Source organism: Gymnodraco acuticeps, unplaced genomic scaffold, assembly GCF_902827175.1.
Source record: "Gymnodraco acuticeps unplaced genomic scaffold, fGymAcu1.1, whole genome shotgun sequence".
NCBI classification, from domain to species: domain Eukaryota; kingdom Metazoa; phylum Chordata; class Actinopteri; order Perciformes; family Bathydraconidae; genus Gymnodraco; species Gymnodraco acuticeps.
Window position 1 is genome coordinate 2,079,673 of NW_022991632.1, and position 20,098 is coordinate 2,099,770.

Below are 20,098 nucleotides of genomic sequence, written 5' to 3' on the forward strand. Positions count from 1 at the left end.
TAAAGACAACACATTATTAAAACTAAACTTGAAATGTAAATGTTGTGCTGTTTTTATCATACACACATGCACTGCAGTGTTTTGGTTGTTGGAGATTAAACCTAAAGAATGGAAAATGATATTCTGCCTTGTTTCATCAACATACCAAACGATATTGGGAGATAGGAAACTAAAGACATTCTACAGCTGCACTATGTATTATGAGAGGATTTCCCCTTCAATTAAGTGTTTTACTTGTGTTTCAAAGAGCCCTGTTGGACTTCCACCTTTCTTAGGAAAATTGCAAGTTACATTCCTTTGTGGACATGATGTTGCTCGGTATGTGATCTGTGCATGGCTCATAAATCGCTTCTGTGAATCAGGTCATTTAGCGTTAGTTAGATTTGTATTCAAATTCTAAATCTGGAGTTATTACAAAGTAATGGCTGTGTCACCAGCCAGAGTCAATCAGTGTGAACTTGGGGTAATTGTGACTTCAGGATAAGTCAGCCCTGTTTAAAGTTCATATACATTATTCATAAGCTCTATTAATAGTCTTACTACAAGAAAGAAGAGTATGTCTTAGTGTTAGTGTCACCTCTCTGTAGTGTAGCAGTGGTAATTAAAGAGAAGATGACATGCTTTCATGTTTCCAAATGGGACCAGCCACTGCTCATGCGATGTCTTAATGTAATGTAAGTGCCATTCCTTAACTGTTAAATAATAAAACCACATCAGTCTCCTTAACTGTCATGCGATCATGTCTTTATATTATCATGTTACACATACCGAGTTCACACAAGGAGGGTTATAAAGAGTTACGATAGTCATTTTGACTTAATCTTTCAGAAATATCAGATTACTCATGACGAGGCCATGCATTAGGGATACGGTTTTGTAACAGGTTCTAATAGGTTTATGTTTTTAAAAAAAATAGTTTTAAAGTCTAAAAGCAGAAAGTTAGTCTGCAACATTTTGATGATAGATTTTGATTTGAAACAACATACACTGGTTCCAGCGCCTCAAACATCAGAAGTTTCAGTTTTTTCTTATTAGTCAAATGAATATCTTTCTGGCTCATTTGGCATTGCGTCTAGTGTGATCCCTCTGAAGATACTTATTAGGTACTCATTATTAACCTTTGAACAACCCTCTTTCTTTATTGTATTTTCTTTTAGTAGACTTGCATGCTATAGTCTGTCTGCCAAATGTGTTAGTGCACTGCCATCTAAATGCCAGGATGTGTCACTGCAGACTTGCATCTGATAATTGTAGCTATTCTGTAGGAACCTGGCGACATAAAGGTTTGTGATGCTGACCATGTTTGTTTCTTTTTAATCTCAAATTAAGGCATACCAAAGTTGTGTGTCATGTTTGTAATGCATTGTGATACAGTGTGGCAGCAGTTTAGCTCGCAAACCTATTAAAAGGGTTTATTTTGTAATACAATTTCCTATCTAGTGAAAAAAACCTTTGAATAAATTCACTCACATTATCATACTTTTGCATCTAAAATGTACTGTTTTATTTGATAACCTTCTTGAATAATTTCTACCAGAATAAGGCTGATCAAAAGCCACACATCCAGCTCACCCTCGCAACAGTGAGTCACAGTCGGAGGAGTCCCCCCCCCCCCCCCCCCCCCCCCTCTGGGTGATACTGAGCCACACCACCACTAATGATGGTTCTGAGCTGAGAAAGTTCACAGTCACTCTTGTGGCTGGGAGTGAGCTGAGAGTGAAACACCTGGCTGAACACATGAAGGTGGTGTTTAAGACTTGTGTCAGAAACATAAAGCAACTTCCGTTGGACTTGTGAATCACATCTTATTACCAACCCGGTATCACGGCAAGACGTGAACATGTGACGATTTACCGTGCTGGTTATGGGTATTTCTCCAATGGTTGGGCCATGTTAACAATACCGTGTAGCTGTCACGTTTGAAGGGACGAAATCGTGATATCTTCACGTCTCCCAGCATGGTAAATCGTCACATGTTCACGTCTTGCTGTGATACCGGGTTGCTTATTACAGCACCTAGAAGTTTACTTTATTGTTCTCTATCTTTACCCTTTGCAAAGCTTTGTGTTAACACAATGTTAGTTTATTCATTTATGTTGCCACATTTGGTGGCTATTTTATTTCATTAATATTGAAGATTAAATAAAAAATCAGATTTACTTATACATTTAGGATGTAAGTGAAGGGAGATGGTTTTTGAGTACACCTTACATTTTTGATTAGTGATAATACATTGCCGGACAAGTATCTTAAAATTGTATTTCTACAATACACATTTCTATAATAGAAATGTAACTAAAGTTGAAACAGTCTATTAAAAAGTTATGACTATTATTCAAAAAACATTGTATCCATTTAGATATTTTCGACACCTTTTATTATTGGATGTAATAACTGAACAACTCTCCTGTTAAACTACATATTTGATAAGTGAATTATATTTATTCAGTAATAAATAAATCAGATAATCTCAACGAAATATTAATTGTGTACAATGCTGCCACCTAGTGGGACATGGCTCCATGTGCAGATGGGAACAAATTCAGTGTTTGAAACTAATAGAAGGAAAAGTGTTACTTTTGAGTGACTGGTGGAATTATTATACTTTAAGTATTAAAAGTACTAAGTGTAGAAGAATTCCCAATGTGATATACTGTACTGTATGTTGTATATCGATTATTGTTTCTCATCCATTAATATAAAGCAAGTTCTACATTTGCTGGATTCTGAGCTAATGTTAACTATTTAATAGAAAGGACTGCAACTAATGCTACTTTTAATTATGCAAGTTAAATGAATTTTGATGCTAGTGCTTACTTTTACTTAAGTAACAACATCAATCAATTCAACTGCGTTAACTCAACTTAGCTTTGAACTGTGTTGAGTTATTTAAAACAAGACTGTTCTTTTTCCATTTAAGTGTTGTAAAGTAGCAGATGGGAGGAAGAAGAAAGGACACACTCCATTGTTGTGGCAGATTGTATTTCTCACCCGTCACTTCATAGCTGTTATAACAAATAAACTGACAGAGTACTGTAAAGACAGAAAAAGACAGAAAGCTCAGCTCAAAAAGATAAAAACAACACATACAGCAATGCCAAGACTTTTCAAAAAGTGACCCCCACCCTTTACCAACTCCATCTTAATATCACAGCACATGTTCATCATACATCATCACCGTGTGAGAGCAGGCTTTCTGCTGTTGAAGCACGGTCTGTATGAAACTGTGAAAAGCTCTAAAAAGTATCTAAAGGGTGTGTAATTTTTTACACGGTTTTATTATAAAGAGTTCAACTACTTTGTTGTTCCTACAGAGGATGGAAAAGTGACTCTTTTGGCACAAGTACGTTCACCTGGGTTTTAAAACGTGACACACTACAGGAAAGAGCACAAAGTATACAGATACAGTCAAAACTATTTCATTTGATCGTAGCTTCCACTTTAACAAAACAATGAAGACATTTAAACACATAGTCGACACATAACCATAGCACACTTTGCAAGAAGTCACAAACTATTCCAAACACCGGGCGTCAATCAAAAAACAACTCGAAGGAGGAAAAAAAAGAATATGAAAGCAGGAGTTGGTCCATAAACAAGACCCAATTATCTTTTATTACTTCCGAATTATTATTCTTTTAATGTCAGAATGCATCATTGCTGCCATCTTGTGGCCATCGTTCAGATGATCATGTTCGAGCTGCTAATGGCCTCAAAGCTTCATATTAACCTTGGAAAAATGTTCAGAGAGCTATTCTGGCTCAAGGTTCTCTTAATGCCCTTTTTCCAAGGATTTCTACTCTATCGCAAGGTTTTCGTCAGCGATGAATCTGTTAAAATGCATTCTCTGCAGCCGTTGTAATTTCATCCACAGATCTTTGTGTTATAATCTACGTTGACTTTAATGTAAAGCATGTTTGATGTAGGAAAAGCCAGAAAAGGGACTTCAGATTTGGATTATCCTTTCAAACTAGCACATTTACTTCCTGTAAATTGTAATACTTTAATTTTTGAAATAAATGTAATTTTAGTAGTTTATCTTACATCTCCTGAACCCACTGCAGTGAAATATCATCTCTTCCTTGACAGTTTAACTCAAGACACAACATGGTACAGCCAATTTGAGCATTCACATTTCTGCTTTAAGTGATCAGATGCCCCAGATACACTTTTGTAGTGTAACCTTGTTGTAACTTTTTGTAAAAAATCTGCTTTTAGTGTGGCTTTGAAGCTTGAAAAACATGGATTGATCATGAGTTGCCCTCCCTGTAATGTTCTGCAGATGCTGCTTGAAATGAGAGTGGTGCTCAACATTTTTTGCATTCATTACCTAAAATGCCCACTCGTGCTCATAATGAAAACACACATTATCATTTTCTCATGTCCCCTCAGCCTACAACACTCAACGGGTAGAGGCAGCGCAGCAGCTGCAGATTTAATTATTCCACACCACTAAAAGCACATTTATACAAACAGGATCATGTACTCGTTTGGTAAAAATGTACCGTATGCATTTAAGGGATATGGCTGTAAATATTCAATATTTTTCATAGGCCGAAGCCTGATATAAGCTTACTCCTTTGTAACCTCTATAAACACACATCAGAAATCTGCACTGGATGACATGTTTAATTACAGTGAACATGGACACTGATGCTTTCCCATAAAGACCACTCTGTTGCTCTCAGTTGTAATCTTGATATGAATCCATCCGCAGCTGACGTAAAGTAAAATGTGCTTGAACTTCAGTGCCGATTTTTTTTTGCTGTTGTACCTTTTCTAATTTTGTCTTTAGTAGTAACAAATAATCTTGAGTGCCACAAAGAAGAGGTCGGAAGTTTGAGACAGACTAACACATCGATGCTTTTTGTTTTTTTCATTGTTTGCCTTTTCTTTTTAATCATCATCCTTGAAAGTAATTGTGTGGTATCATGTTGAAACGTTTAACCTCATTAGGAAACCCTTTAAGGTATGAAGACAGTGTCAGGTCAGCCTCAAACTCAGGTCAGACATTGACATTTAAAAAATGGCCCCATCTCTTTTCTCTTTTAGACATATCAAGCTCACATATCAGCAGCATCGTACCGTGGCTTTGCAAATGATGCTGTAAAGCAACCTAAAAGTGTAATCGTTGAGACAAACAACACGTAACACAAACAGGACCAATCAAATTCAAGTAAACACATTTAAAAACGTTTCTGCATCTTTCTTTAAACACATTTGAAATATCTTTACAGGTTCACGGTATATCCACTTAAAATGTTACCGTGAATTTGTGGTACGTTGACAGCATCTGCTGATGTACAGATAAGCTAACTGCAAAATGTCTTTCAATCTTTTCCACACTGCCTGCTGTCAAACATATGTACTGCTGTTAGAAAGTATTAGAAATGCAGTGACTATTTTTTTTCAATTCACATATACAATCCTGTACCTCAGTGATGTCTGCCTCTCCTCCTGTTGACCCTGTGAGACGGGACGTGGTGCGTCATTAGAGTTAGTATGACCTGCTTCGCCTCCTCCTCCTCCTCCTCCCCGCTTCTTTCCTCCAGCTGAGATGAGTTACCCCTGTCAGAGAGTTACAGAGCGGACACTTTGAAGATGTTGATTCCAGCTGAGCTCGCTGTGGTCTGGATGCTCGGTGCTGCAGGGTGACCCGGGGGCGGGGGGGGCCTCCTCTGTGGGGGCCCGCGGAGGCCAGCAGCATCGGGGTTTTAAAGAGGGAGGCGACGGGAGGCTGATGATCGCTGTGGTGATGCGTTCTCCTTTACTGTTGATCCTGACGCTGTCATTCGTTTTCAGGTTGAGCTTTGATCGACTAGGAAAAAAGAGATTTCATGTAGAGAGTAAGACAAACTATTAACAATGTTATAATGTATGTTAAACAACATAATACAATATTTTTGGCGACACACTATGACTTTTTCTTGACCTTTTATTTTTTGACTATATTCAATCATTTTATTTTTGACGGACAATGCTCACGTTTTATAATGTTTGCAGTGATAACTAGTATCCCAACCATGCAAGAGGCAGTGTTTAAACGGTACAGGTGTGGAGCTGAAATATTCAGGGATTAAAGTGGGGAAGAACCAGTGTCCTCCCACTTTAAGTCCCTGGCCAGATTTAACAGTATGTCTGTTACCTGGTGGTGTGGGACCCTCCAGAGCCTATGTGGAAGGCGCTGAGCTCCTGCAGAGGGCTCTGCTGTGTCGGGACGGGGGGGCTGCAGGGCAGAGGAGTGTTTTTCTTTGTCCTGCAGCCACAGCAGGTGCCCACAGATTCGTCGTTGCTGGATACAGACGGGCTGCGTGAGTGGTAGCTCTGCAGCGCCGTGTCCAAACAGTTCTGCTCGTATATCTGCTCGTCTACAAACTCATGAGCCTGGAGAGATGAGACAGGACGGGGGATTAAATACACGTGAAGGCAAAGGTGCAGAAAGAGGAAAAGAGAGTTTAAAGTCAATACAACACAGATGTAGTTGCCTTGAGTGATATCATTTCAAATTCTACAAAGAAAGATAATTACTACTGATTATTATATATATATATATATATATATATATATATATATATATATATATATATAATTGAACCAGAAGAACATTCATAAACTCACTCTGTATATTTGCTTAATGGATAGAGCATCACTGCCTTTGACAAATCCGTTTTTTTACACTGAAATATTTTTGCAGTGAGTCAACTGACAACATCAACATCACTTTAGAGTGCGGACTTTGGAAAGGTGTCAAACTGACATATAAACATTTTGAGGGTTTTTTGTCAATAATCTTTTTCTTCCTGATGTTGAGGCAAATATGAGATGGAAACATTACTGTCATGACGATATTCATCCCGGACAGCCACAACACTCCAATAATATAATATCAGTAATGAATAAAAACAAACAGGGAATACACATGATTATGAGATCTTTGCAGGTGGAGTGTGTGGTTCCCAGCGGTGGTATCAAACTCCTTCGGGTTGGGTTTAGTTAGGTGTCAGTATGGTTTCTGGATAATTGTGACGGGTATTTATTTAAATAATCCTCAGATTAATCCATAAGAAAAACAGTTTTTTCCTGGATATGGTACTTTTTCAGATTTTACTTACACACTATTTCTCAAGTTACATTTTCAATGCAAACATTTTAAACTTAACTACTACTTATCTAATGCAAACCATATTATCATGATTCAATACTTAAATGATAATTAACATGTAGTTTCAACCACATTCATGTAGTTGTAGGATTGTTTTACGCTGCAAGGATCAGAGACAGAGAAGCGATCGAGTGTACCCACAGTGGTTTTCTCCAGACAGTTCAGTAGGTGGTGGTGTTGGCTCTCTAACAGAGACGTTGACTTATTCAGCTTCTGATCATCCTCTTCTGTATCCTTAGTAAGCCACACACACACACAAACACAAACACACACGCACAAACATACACACACAAAATTGATGCATTTTGACAAATTATATTGTAGGTGTTTCTTCTTGACTCATTAAAGCCTCTCCGTTGTCATCCGTAATGAAGTCAGAGGTGACTAGTTCTGCTCCATGTGTGCCATTTTAAACTGGATGATCCTGGTTTATGTTTGTGTATCTCAATCATTAGTATTATCATTAGTATTGATCATTATTATCATTATCAGGTAACGGACAAATCCTGCTGCTTGCTTTCAGATAACTTACTTGTTAATTAATGACATAGTGGGCCACATTTCCACTCTGTGTGAATTGATCCCTCTGCCTTGTCAAATAGTTTGTTTATAATGAATTGTCCCATGGTGCATCTTTTGTGCCATTATTACTGTAATTACCTTATTTTGGTGTAAGCAGGCTCCAAAATACCTTCTCCTTTATTGAACTTAAAAATGTGAAAACTGTGTTGTTGCCAGCTCTCTTCCTTAATTATCTAAGTAGGTGCCACTGAGCACATTTGATGCTCCAGGCAGCTGAACAGATATTGATGTGTGAAGCGTCACAAAAAAGGAGTTGGAGAAGAGTTGAGGAAAAGAGATTTGTGTTTCTCCAAACAGAACTCGGATTCAAAGCTCCGCTCCAATATAGCTTAGTCTCAAAGCAATCACAATTGCCAAAAACATGAAAACTGAAAACAAATGAATTCCCTCCCCACAGCACACATTGTTACTCAAAGGATTTGGGTGGGTGGCGATCCTGCCCAAGGACTCTCATTCAAATTCCAGACACATGAACAATACAGTGATGTGCGCATGAGGAAACTGCGTCTTCTGATGTTTCAATGTATGGATCTGTGGCAGAGGCATTGTCAAACACATATAGTTAGAGACCTGTGTCAACACTCTTGTGTAAGAAGCTCAGTTGGTACAATCCATTTGGAAAGTGATTTTGACGGCATTGACCTCACTGTGAAAATTATATTTTTTGTTTAACTTGTCTTATCTACAAGGCTTAGAGCTGTTTTTCTTAAATGGTCCATTTGTTGTGTATGATATGACAATAAAGAGGTACATCTCTTAGTGTAAATGATACCAATCAATAAGTAGAACTGCTTTACGAATATATTAGTTTGGTTATTATTTCTTCAGTAATGTGATCTTGTATTTATCGATCATTCAAATAGATGTTTTTCTCAAAAGTGGACATTCCCATTCTACTTTTTTATTCAACAGTTTTTCAATTAATATTCCCGAAAAATGCACTACCTAAATATTTAATGACATAAACCGCGATAAAGAATATTTCACATTCCTGTAAAACAATATCTTATCTTCATCTTATATTTGTTGTCTTACATTTATTACAATTTGTATGGCAATCGGTCCATTGCCCTTTTTCTAACATGTGCAGAAGAACACAGGAAATAAGACAGCTGTGATTGTGAGCCCCATTTCTCCTTTCCTATATACAGTAAATACTATATATATATCTATCTGACTGGTTCTGTTGTAATTTAGCACCTGTAACCCGCCATGTTGGCAGTGATTTGGTGTTTACCATATCAGAACAAATCCTGTCACTCTAAAGTAAAAAGAGAAATACAACAGCAGCTAAAGGAATAACGCTGTAAGGCCTTTCTGATGAAGCTTATAATAAAACTTGACAGGATTATCAATAAATCACCCTCTACGATAATGAGCCTGTGATATAGGTAACAAATAAATGGCTGTCAGAAAATTAAAAAGCCTTCAGGGGAGATGAAAAACTAGCAGACCAGAACTTCTAATTTTGGTTGTGAAAGAAGCAGTCATTTTGTCATATGTCACCTCGCACTCGACCCCACCGCGGACCCCTTGCTGACTGACAGCAGTGACAACACCCTCATTTGATGCGGCAGGACTCATCACACACGCCAAGGAATACGCTCGCTCTGCGCTCACAGATGGAGTGTATATGATAATTCTAACCACTAATACCCATGAGCCTTCACACTGGACTCTATTAGATCCAAATGCATTTCAGTTTCCATCTGCATGGAGGGGAGCGTGTAGCAAGACTTATGGACAGGAAGGACACAGGCAATTTGCTCATGCATTAACATGGTTCAAACTTAAAGCGGATGAGTTCAAAAAAAGAAAAGAAGTAGATTGGTTAATGTACTGTTGCTCTGATGTGTAAATATTTAACCTCATCATCTCAACTTAATAAGCATTTCTTTAAACTTGTTTTGTTGCCACGAAAAATGGTTGTCAGTTTTTTAAGTATGGTGATGACAAAAGACAATAACATAACAACAATGCAGTCTATAATCATAGAGAGGAGGAAAGACAGAAACATGGTGTACCTCTGAAGAAGGACAGAAACATTGTTTCTCTTCTGTAGAAACAGGAGTCGTGGGGTTTGAGTGTCCTCCGCGGCCTTATTGTTCACTGCTGCACTTTTGAAGTTAGCAGCAGCCTCTTTTTTAATGCACTAACCGTCTAATTATCACCAAGAGCAATTAAATAACAAGCAAGGGAAGTACAAAGTTAGACTTTGCCAGTTTTACAGATGTGGATTAAATTAAATCTAGGATTAACAGACAACTAAGAACAAGTATTTTGTGTGATGACATTGATAACGCCTGAATGTTCGATTATTGGCATGACTCCTATATGACAACCAGAAAGTAATGACTCCAAATGCAGCTGCTTTCATTGCCTCTAAATGACTTCTAAATTGTCCTTTGCTTAATTATAGTAGTAAATGTTTGTCAGTGTGTGTGTGTGTGTGTGTGTGTGTGTGTGTGTGTGTGTGTGTGTGTGTGTGTGTGTGTGTGTGTGTGTGTGTGTGTGTGTGTGTGTAAATGTGTGTGTATACTACAGATGTGAATGTTTTCCTTGCGTTGCAGGGAACTGGAATAATTAGTAATAGGATGTTTTACAAGGAAAAATATGATTAATCTCTCATATTGAATTACAATCTGCTGACATCTTCATGTCACTTTTAATGAACACATTGAACATCGGAGTAATAACGGCGCCCACTTGGTCGCGCTGCTGGTGGTTGTCGGTGTTTGTGTGTGCGCAGAGGGCGGAGGTCGTTCTCACCGTCAGCTCCAGCAGTTCGTTGAGCAGGCCGTTGCATTTGTTGTGCAGGAAGGCGCTGGCGCTGGACTTGGATATTCTTATCCTGGCCAGTCTGGCTTTCTGGGCGTGGGAAGAAGAGGAAGAGAGCACAGCATCAGACAGGGTGGGCGGGGGGGGGGGGGGGGGGGGGGGGGGCACTGAGGCACTGAACATGACTTATGCAGTATTTAATGGTGAGAAAATGCAAACTCATCACTCAAGCGCTGTAGTAATTTCTCAGCTATTGCTGTACAGCTTACCCCCACAACTTTACATTCTTTTTCAATGAAAATGTATAGGAGAACAAAACGATATCAAATCAAGTTTTATTTATATAGCACATTTAAAAGCGATTTTTGGTCGAGCCAAAGTGCTGTACATGTAATAAAAACACATTACTACAATCACAATAAAAGACAATAATTTTCAACAGAAATATAAAAAACAAAAACACAGGGAATAGTCAGGTGTCATGCTCCGCTCTGACTAGAAGGCCAGGGAGAAGAAGTCTTTAGTGAGGATTTAAAAACCCCTAGTGTCTCGACCGACCTCACATGGTCACTGCTGCGAAGGCTCGGTGCCCTCGGGTTTTGTGCCTGGTATTGGGCACTACCAGCAACAGCTGGTCAGCAGACCTTAAAGCTCTGGCTGAGGTGTAGCGATGGAGGAGTTTGGCTATATAGGCAGGAGCCAGCCCATTTAGGGCTTTGAAAACAAATAAAACGATTTTAAAATCAATTCAGAACCAAATTGGAAGCCAGTGCAATGAGGCCAGAATTGGGGTGATGTGGTCACCCAATTGTGGCCAGTCAGAAGACGTGCAGCTGCGTTTTGGACTAGCTGCAGGCGTTTGATTGAGGCCTGGTCCATACCAACATACAGAGCGTTGCAATAGTCCAGTCTTGAGGTAACAAAGGCATTAATAACCCTTTCTAGGTCTTTAAAAGATAAATACTAATCACTAATACTGTATACACTCAGGTACATGGCTAAGAGTTTATGGACTGGATTTACTGGGAACTATTTTAATAATTGGTTTAACGTATTCCTTATAGCAAAGTCAAATATACTACTTACAGCTTCTAGTTCCAATGTCTCCAACAGGGCCATTTCCTGTTTTAACTTCTCATATGTTTTAGGGAACTAAATGTATCTCTGAATTTTTTTATTGTGGGTTGTAGACAATAAGACATTTTAAGTTATTTTTGTTAACCTATACTTTGTCAGGGAGGACCATTAAGACCAAGGGATAATTTGAGATAACGAAAAAAACAATTGATTGTCAATGACAAAAAAAATATGGATATTAAATAACGATTATTTGATAATGAAAGTAATCCTTATGTATACCCCTAACGAGCAGAGGGTGTCCTCTAACTTTTTTTTGCCAAGTTTCAGTATAGAAAGGATCAAAAGTAGATTTTTAATCACAAACTCACTGATGAATTTCACACAGATGTAATAAGATCTGATCATAATTTGTTTTTGTTTTCATCCTCATATTTTCTGATGCTAAAATCTTTTTGTTCCGTCTTTTCTCATTACGTTGCAATTCTAAATGGTTGTTTATTTTGATCAAAACTGAATGTTGATTCCAGTGAGACTAACAACCACTTGTTAAAGCTTATGAGGATGCAAATAAACGATGAATAATGCCTCTTTGAAGCTGAAATTCTTTGTGCAGGACAATATTCTAAAACATTTCAGATTGATCCTTTCAAAGAAGAGAATGAAGATGAACCATAAACCACTAGAAAAAAATAACAATTAAAAAAACGGGAATGCTAACACGAGGTAGAAAGTTGCTGTCAACGACTGAAACACAACTTAAGGATCGTTTAGGTCTGCCCATAAGACACTGAGAAGTTTACAACGCTGGATCTGACTGCTGAATATAAAACTGCATTCACTTTCAATGCCTGTTTGCCACCTCCTCTTTGTCTGCAATGAGGTATAGCAAAAGTGATAACTCCTCCAAAAGAGAGATGTGATAACTGAACAGAGCGCGAGAGGCAGACAGGAAATGAGAGAGAAATCATATTGGGAATTTCTAAAAATGAAGAGGATATTAGGACGACTCTGCCTCAAGTGCTTTGACATGTACGGGGAGATATTTCTTTAACCTTGTCCTGCTCTCTCTCCTCGATAAATGCATTTCAGAAACAGGAGACAGGCAGAGCAATATCTATTTCCAAGATGAGAATGAAAAGTAATGGAATTAGTTGGATGTCTTAGAAATTGTCTGTCAGGCCGCAGATACACATGAAGGTGAGAGGAAGGCCATGGAACTGCGATATAATAGTAATGATTGTGTATGTACGTGCTCAGTGTGTGAAATGGAGAGGAAGAGGGGAAAAAAGACCGTTGGCTGCTTCCTTCTACAAAGCGTCCGCCAAATTGTGAATGAATTTGAAAGTGAGTGCTTTCGAGGGCTGCCTGCATTTCTGTTTGATCAAAAGCTAAACTTGACACATGGAAAGAAAGAAAAAAAAAAGAGGAAAAAATAACTAACTCTGATCCTACTGATGTGGTGATGAGTATTTCAACTTCTGCAAAGGGCCAATGAAACTTAATATTTCTGAGGAATTGTGACTCTGAGCTGATGAAATCATGAATCTATTAGAAGTCCGGGCAAGCAAGGGTTGGTGAAGTCTTGAGACACAGGTTTAAAATCACAAATCTAATACCTGGCCTGCTGTCAACAGTCTTTTTTTTTAAATCTAGGTGGCAGCAATGATGACGAACTGGTCAAATACAAATGTCTTAATAAAATATTCCTTCATCTTTTTTGGCATAGAGTACCCACAGGACTACCCCTTACAAAATAAAAGGACATGTCGCTCCGCAATAACATCCCTATGCAATCAGATTATTTCGGAGTCTTTAAAATCATCAAACTAAAGGGAAAGAGGTAGAACCAATTTGTCTTTACTATTAGACCACTGCCCAAGTCAACTCCGTCATCATCAAGTCAAGTCTTGTTTTTTTCTTTAAACAAAATAACCTTATAAAAAAGCAATGATGGATTATGTTGTCCCTCTCATAACTTAATGCCTCTTCTCCCCTTCCTGTGGCTCTCAGCCTGTCGCCCAATAGTTCCCACGGAAGAGGGTCATTTTTCAATAGAAATATTACAGTGCTTTTATATTGTGTTTCAATAAAGATTGAGGAACGGTCAACACCAGTTAAGAGTAGTGAAACATAACCATACTTTAGTTTTTTTTATAATCATAGTCTTCAATGATTCTGGCTCACACATTTTGCATTTTGCAACCAAAAGCATTTTTTTAAACTTTTGCTGGCTGGTAATTTACTACCTCTTTCTGTTCTAGACCTTTATATCAAGTCTGATCAGGTCTTTACGACTTTAGAAGACTTTGTGCTAAAAGCTGTTGTGCAAATATCTTCACAGGTAAGATAGATGCGTAAAAATACCTTTATTCATACATACAATAAAAACAACTTCTCCTGTGACAACATATAATGCAAAGGTCTCTCCAAAACACCTGTCCACTGCGGTACTGAAGAAGAAGTAAAGTGCATTTTTTAGGGACTATTTCAACTGTAGATTATTATACATTTGGTGTGCTTGAGTAATAACAGCTACAGGGTGATTGACTAAAATAGACTACATTACTCGTGGTCATACAGTAGTTATGAAGGAACATGACAGGTTTTTGTAGAGAATGTTTTTTTTCTCTAGAGGCTTCTCAATTCTTAAATTTCCCCTCCTCGACTCCTCGGTCTTCCGGTAGTGACCCGGAAATGAATTTCAGCATGCCATGTTGAAGGACATCTCATTTCTCTAAATGCACTTCGAGGACCGAGCATCGAGAAGGCTCTCTGGAGGAGCTATAACCGAGGAGACACCAGTGGCGTTTTCTCCTGGAGGCCAAGGGAAGCCAGGCTTCCCCTGTTTTTTCGGATTGTAGTTATAATTTTAATAAATAAATAAAAACACTTCGTTTAGTTTCGGAAATTCTTTGTTGTGTGTTGCTGCCGGCCCGTCTCTCCCCCATTCTCATTGAGTATTTTACAAAGAGTGAAACAGCGCCCCTCTAGATGTTATGGTGAAAGAGTAGATTGCGAGAGGAGGCCAGTCGAAATTGGCTTCCCTTGGTGAAAAAAAATGGAGGGATTGACCAATCAGACAAGGCTCACGTCATGCCCCTGCCAACCTGTGATTAGTCAGGGCCATGCCAAGGGAAGACAGAGGCGGCTGGCTTTCCTTGCCTCACAATCCAATCAAATCGCATCAACTTAGTGTTGCAGTGACGCATCCTAAAACCCGGAAGTAAGCTGCGCTCGGTTTCCCTCGACAAAAAGGCAATGGTATTTCTCCATAGGATTTTGGAAAATATCTCGAAATAAGGTCAGTGGAAAACGAACCTGTTAGATAAATGCACGTTTTGTTCAGTCGAATAATATCCACATGTCTACCCTACTTTTATAATTTTCGAATCATAAAACTAATCGATAAAAGATAGATAGTGTCACTGCACCACTCTCATCGCCGTTAGAAAGTAGCAAGCAACTGAAGCAAGTGCAATTAATATGGAGGGTGGCGATTTGGAGTATTTAATCAAAAATAATTGTACTAAACTTCTGCTACAGCAGCAACAACAAATCAAATCTGATGACAGGCCAATACCCAAACTGGAGCTGTGCACACAGTGAGGAAAACAGGAGCGAATCGGACGTAAAATGTTAAAGGTCTCCTGATTTAGTTTGTGAATGAATGCTTATTAGAGTTTCGGCTGGAGAGTGCGTGCGGACCTGTCGGTTAGATAACAGGCTAACAGTCCTGCATCTGTATGATACAAATGTGTGTAAAATGATACCGGGTGCTGTAATCACTCATCTGGTTACGTTATTACATTGACCACCACACCCCCGACCCAAAAGAAAGGACGTATTATTGGCTTCCCCTATTTTTTCCCCCACGCCACGCTACTGGGAGACACTGGTTGCGTTCCGATAATCCAAAAATCAGCTCCTAAATTCTAACCCTATCTCCTATTCCTTGACCTCTGAGTGAAACGTCACGGGGTTAAGGGATAGTGGATAGGAGAATTCAAAAGGATTTAGGAGAAGAGACTGTGGTACTTTAGAGAATTCGAATGCACTTTCACTATCCGACGTGTTTATGATGCGCCAGCGGACGTCATAAATGTGCGTCTGCTGCTGTGGGGAAACTATGGAAACTACAGTTTTCTATAGCGGACTACAACATGGATGTATTATAAGACTCTGCACCGTGCTCTGATGCTGTTGCTTTATGCTTTATGAACGTGGACAACAGAGAAACATATTCTTCATGACCAAAGTTGGAATTGAAATAAAAAAGGAAAGTGAAACTTATGCTCCTCACCCTCTCCCTCTGGTCCACATTAATACAAATGATCCCAATACTATGATTGTATGAAAATATCTTAAAATCAATACAAATGTATTTATTATAAACGTTAGTCCTTAACATCTATCACTGTGTATATCACCATTCAAACATCTTTTAAAAGTTGAACAAACCCCACACAGCTCAGTAAAGACTGTGAAATGTTGACTTTATTTGATCATTTCAGTAAAAACTAACGTTCATATTTCTCTTTTTGATTATAATACTGATGAACGTTCAAAACAAAGCACTTTGGCAACTTACCACATACGTTTTAAAATGCTTAATAAGCCTCGTAACTTTCATGATATAATTTCTCCGTCATAATCGATTGTTTCCGTGAACGGCCGACTGTTGAGTGACGGCAAATGCTGCGGCTGCAATGCATTGTGGGGCAGCATTTTCTCCTCTCCTTTCGGTTAGGGAGGTCCAGTGGTTCCTAAGCTAAAGGAGGTTATAAAGGAAGTTTGAAACCTCCTTTCCTATCATTTAGAGAATTGGAACGGCACTTAACATGGCTGCCACTGACGTACTTCCGGGTCATTTCACTTGGTTAGGAAGGTTCCTAAGCTAAATGCAACCTGATCTCACCAGAATGCGTGACTCCACCACGACTCCTTAACACCGCATTGCGTGGTGGAGTCACGCATTCTGCTAGATTAACGTGTCGGCACCACGCAAAAAAACCCAATGTAAAGTGAATGAGGCTCTTTTGTCGTGGTGCACACACGCATTTCTACAAAGTCCTGCAGTGAGCTTTTATTCTATAAAACGTTTTTAAAATCTACTTTATATCTTGTAGTAACTCACGGGAGGCTTCTTTTATTTTATTTGTATTCATAATCATTTTTATTTTTCGTCAGAATGTAAAAATTACATTAGTTACGAATTGTTGTTCTCAAAAAACAGTGCATTGTGTGTAATACAACTGTGATTTTTATTAAATTAGTTAGTTTTTAAGGAAGGCCAGAGCTTCAGCTGTGTCAAATAGATTGTTCCCTTTAGTTAACGTTATTTAAAAGATAATGATCATGTCCCCTTTATTGTATTACGAGCGTCAATTCCCATTGGATAACGGAGAATTTTACACCCGGAAGTAAGTATTCTCCTTACTGTCGAGTGATTTTACAGTGATATCTGCACTACTCATCGACTAAAAAACACCAAGATCTGTTTTAATTTCACAATAAAGTTAGTAGTAATAATCTAGACCGCTGGGTCATGTTAAGACCATATGTTCTGTGTTGCTGTGGGGTTTTTCCATCGCTTTTGTGTTACAAATATCAAAACAATAACAAAATATATCCGTCGTAAACTAAACCAGAAACAGCAGTATATTTTATTTTGTTAACACTTTAAACTTGACAGTTTTTTAACCCGCACCTCCTACTGGTTAAAGCACGTTATTACACGTTTGGAGTAATTGCAATGCAGGTAGATTATGTTGCTTTTTAATGACTGTTTAAAATGCCTTTTTCTTAATGTCTTTCCTTTTTGTAAAGCACTTTTGAATGTGTTATATTTGATGAAAACATTTAAATATTAAGAGTACATACAAAATAGTGGGAAAGTAGAAGGTCAATGATATAAATATAGAATAGAAAATATCAAGAAGATACTGTAAATAATATCTACAATAAAAACAGTTTAGTGCCTGATAGGAGGATGTGCAAAACAAACAAACTAATAAGGCTTTATTTAAACATTAAAGAATACTTTAGGCTAAGGTCTTCTTTTAAATAAGAAAAAAGCTTTGGGGGTATCTATCTACAGATACTTATTAAGCCTGACAAAGTACTTAACGTCTAATATATTGCATGGTTTGTTTTGGAACTTGACAATCAACTTTCCTGCAATGTTAACTATGTTGAAGCACTTATTTTAACCGATATTATACATATTTATTATACTCTTATAAGATGTTAGATCGAATAATAAATGTGCAGAATATGACAGTTTAATGGTGGAGGTACACACATATTGATAGATGTCTTGTAATGCACTGTTGAGGAACCTGTGACCCAAGTTTTGCATTCATTGCATAACTACACCGTAGTTGTGTATATGATATGTCAATAAACCTTTGAAAATCTTGAAAGGGATGTGCAAAATATCAATTATATACAGTCTTTAATGAACGATTAGAGAATAACGAGTAATGCATATGCTTTATACGGATCTGCAGATAAATGTTTAGTCTTCTCAAGCACCAACTATCAAATATCTCTCCTGATTGTTGGCACTTGACAATCACCTTCACTGAATTTTACTCAGGTGTAACTAAAGTCTGATTTAAGGGTTGTTTATATTTCACATCATTAATCCAAATCTGTAAAGTAACTAAAATAAATCTAGTGGAGTAAAAACACCACGTTAACCTTAAAGAAAGCCCTCAGGATTATAAAAGACCCCCATCACCCCAGCCACAAACTGTTCTGTCTGCTGCCGTCTGGCAGGCGGTACCGCAGCATCCGGACTAAAACCACCAGACTCAGGGACAGCTTCATCCCACAGGCCAGAAGACTATTAAACACCTGAACTTAGAAACAACATCCATAACATTCATCTGGCTGCTTAGAAACTATTTATCTAATATATCATATTCACAATGTAGTGACTGCTTTTTTGTCTTTTGTTTTCTTAGTTATGTTCTCTTTTATATGTGTGTGTTATGTGTTATGTGTAACGTTGCTGCCTTCTTGGCCAGGTCAGCATTGAAAATGAGATTGTATCTCAATGCTTTTATCTGGTTAAATAAAGGTTAAATAAAAAATAAAAAAGATACCAATCACTTGTATATAGACTCTTATTGCACTATTTCACTATTTTTTCTGTGTATCTGTTTTATTGTGTTGCACTGTTGGAGGAGCCTGCGACCTAAGGGGGGGGGGGGATAGGACACGTTAGATTCCTGTTTTGAATAGTGTGCCGTCGATGGGTTTCATTCCATTTCAAGGTGCTTTTTGACGCGTGTAAACTTCGCGCACTGCCACTCCAACATCCAATCACAGAGCTTGGGGACTGATCACGGGGTTTGTCAAGCTAAGCACATGGTGTAGTCCCAAACGATAGATGAGGATTCTGGGTAGTGTCCAAAAACTCCGAACAAATATTCGTTTCTCCGAATCGAAGGGGAAAAATACAAAAGCATTGCACACAATTTAAACCAATCAATGTTGTGTAATTAACAAGGATAATTTGGTGTTTTTTAGTCGATGAGTAGTGCAGATATCACTGTAAAATCAATCGACAGTAAGGAGAATACTTACTTCCGGGTGTAAAATTCTCCATTATCCAATGGGAATGGACGCTCGTAATACAATAAAGGGGACATGATCATTATCTTTTAAATAACGTTAACTAAAGGGAACAATCTATTGACACAGCTGAAGCTCTGGCCTTCCTTAAAAAAGTAACTAATTTAATAAAAATCACAGTTGTATTACACACAATGCACTGTTTTTTTAGAACAAAAATTCGTAACAAATGTAATTTTTACATTCTGACGAAAAATAAAAATTATTATGAATACAAATAAAATAAAAGAAGCCTCCCGTGAGTTACTACAAGCTATATAGTAGATTTTAAAAACGTTTTATAGAATAAAAGCTCACTGCGGGACGTAGAAATGCGTGTGTGCACCACGACAAAAGAGCCTCATTCACTTTAAATTGTTTTTTTTTTTGCGTGGTGCCGACACGTAAATGTAACAGAATGCGTGACTCCACCACGCAATGTGGTGTTAAGGAGTCGTGGTGGAGTCACGCATTCTGGTGAGTTCAGGTTGGCTAAATGGACTATTGGAACGCAACCACTGATGGGTCCTCCACGGCTCCTCCGTGGATGTATTTCCGGGAACGGTGGAGGCGTTACGCACGGCCGGGCTTATCCCAGCCAATGACAGCTCTGCATGCATCCCCTGGATATTATTTTAGAAACTGCTTTCATCGCGAGGCGATGTTTACAGTGAGAACAGCTGTGAGGTCCGTGCAGAAAGCAGAGCAGTGTGTAAAATATATATCACTCAGTACAACAGGCCTACATTACTCTCTGTATTTGTATGCTGTAGTGTATATCTACAAACAAAGAGTCGATATTTTTCAAAGACCATTTAGTGCTTCACATAATAAAATACACAATGGCTGCAGCCTGATTATGCTTTAGGAGCTGTG

At 38.2% G+C, this 20,098-nt stretch overlaps 1 protein-coding gene across 1 annotated transcript in view; it reads right to left on the reverse strand.

Annotated features, from left to right (window-relative positions):
- Positions 1–3,028: 3,028 nt before the first annotated feature.
- Positions 3,029–20,098, reverse strand: part of LOC117534174 (potassium voltage-gated channel subfamily D member 3-like) — a 176,671-nt gene continuing 159,601 nt past the window's right edge. Inside the window, 5 exon segments of the mRNA XM_034198301.1 lie at positions 3,029–5,714; positions 5,716–5,818; positions 6,146–6,384; positions 7,304–7,396; positions 10,514–10,612. Coding sequence (XP_034054192.1) covers positions 5,580–5,714; positions 5,716–5,818; positions 6,146–6,384; positions 7,304–7,396; positions 10,514–10,612 — 669 coding nt within the window. The 3' untranslated portion in view covers positions 3,029–5,579.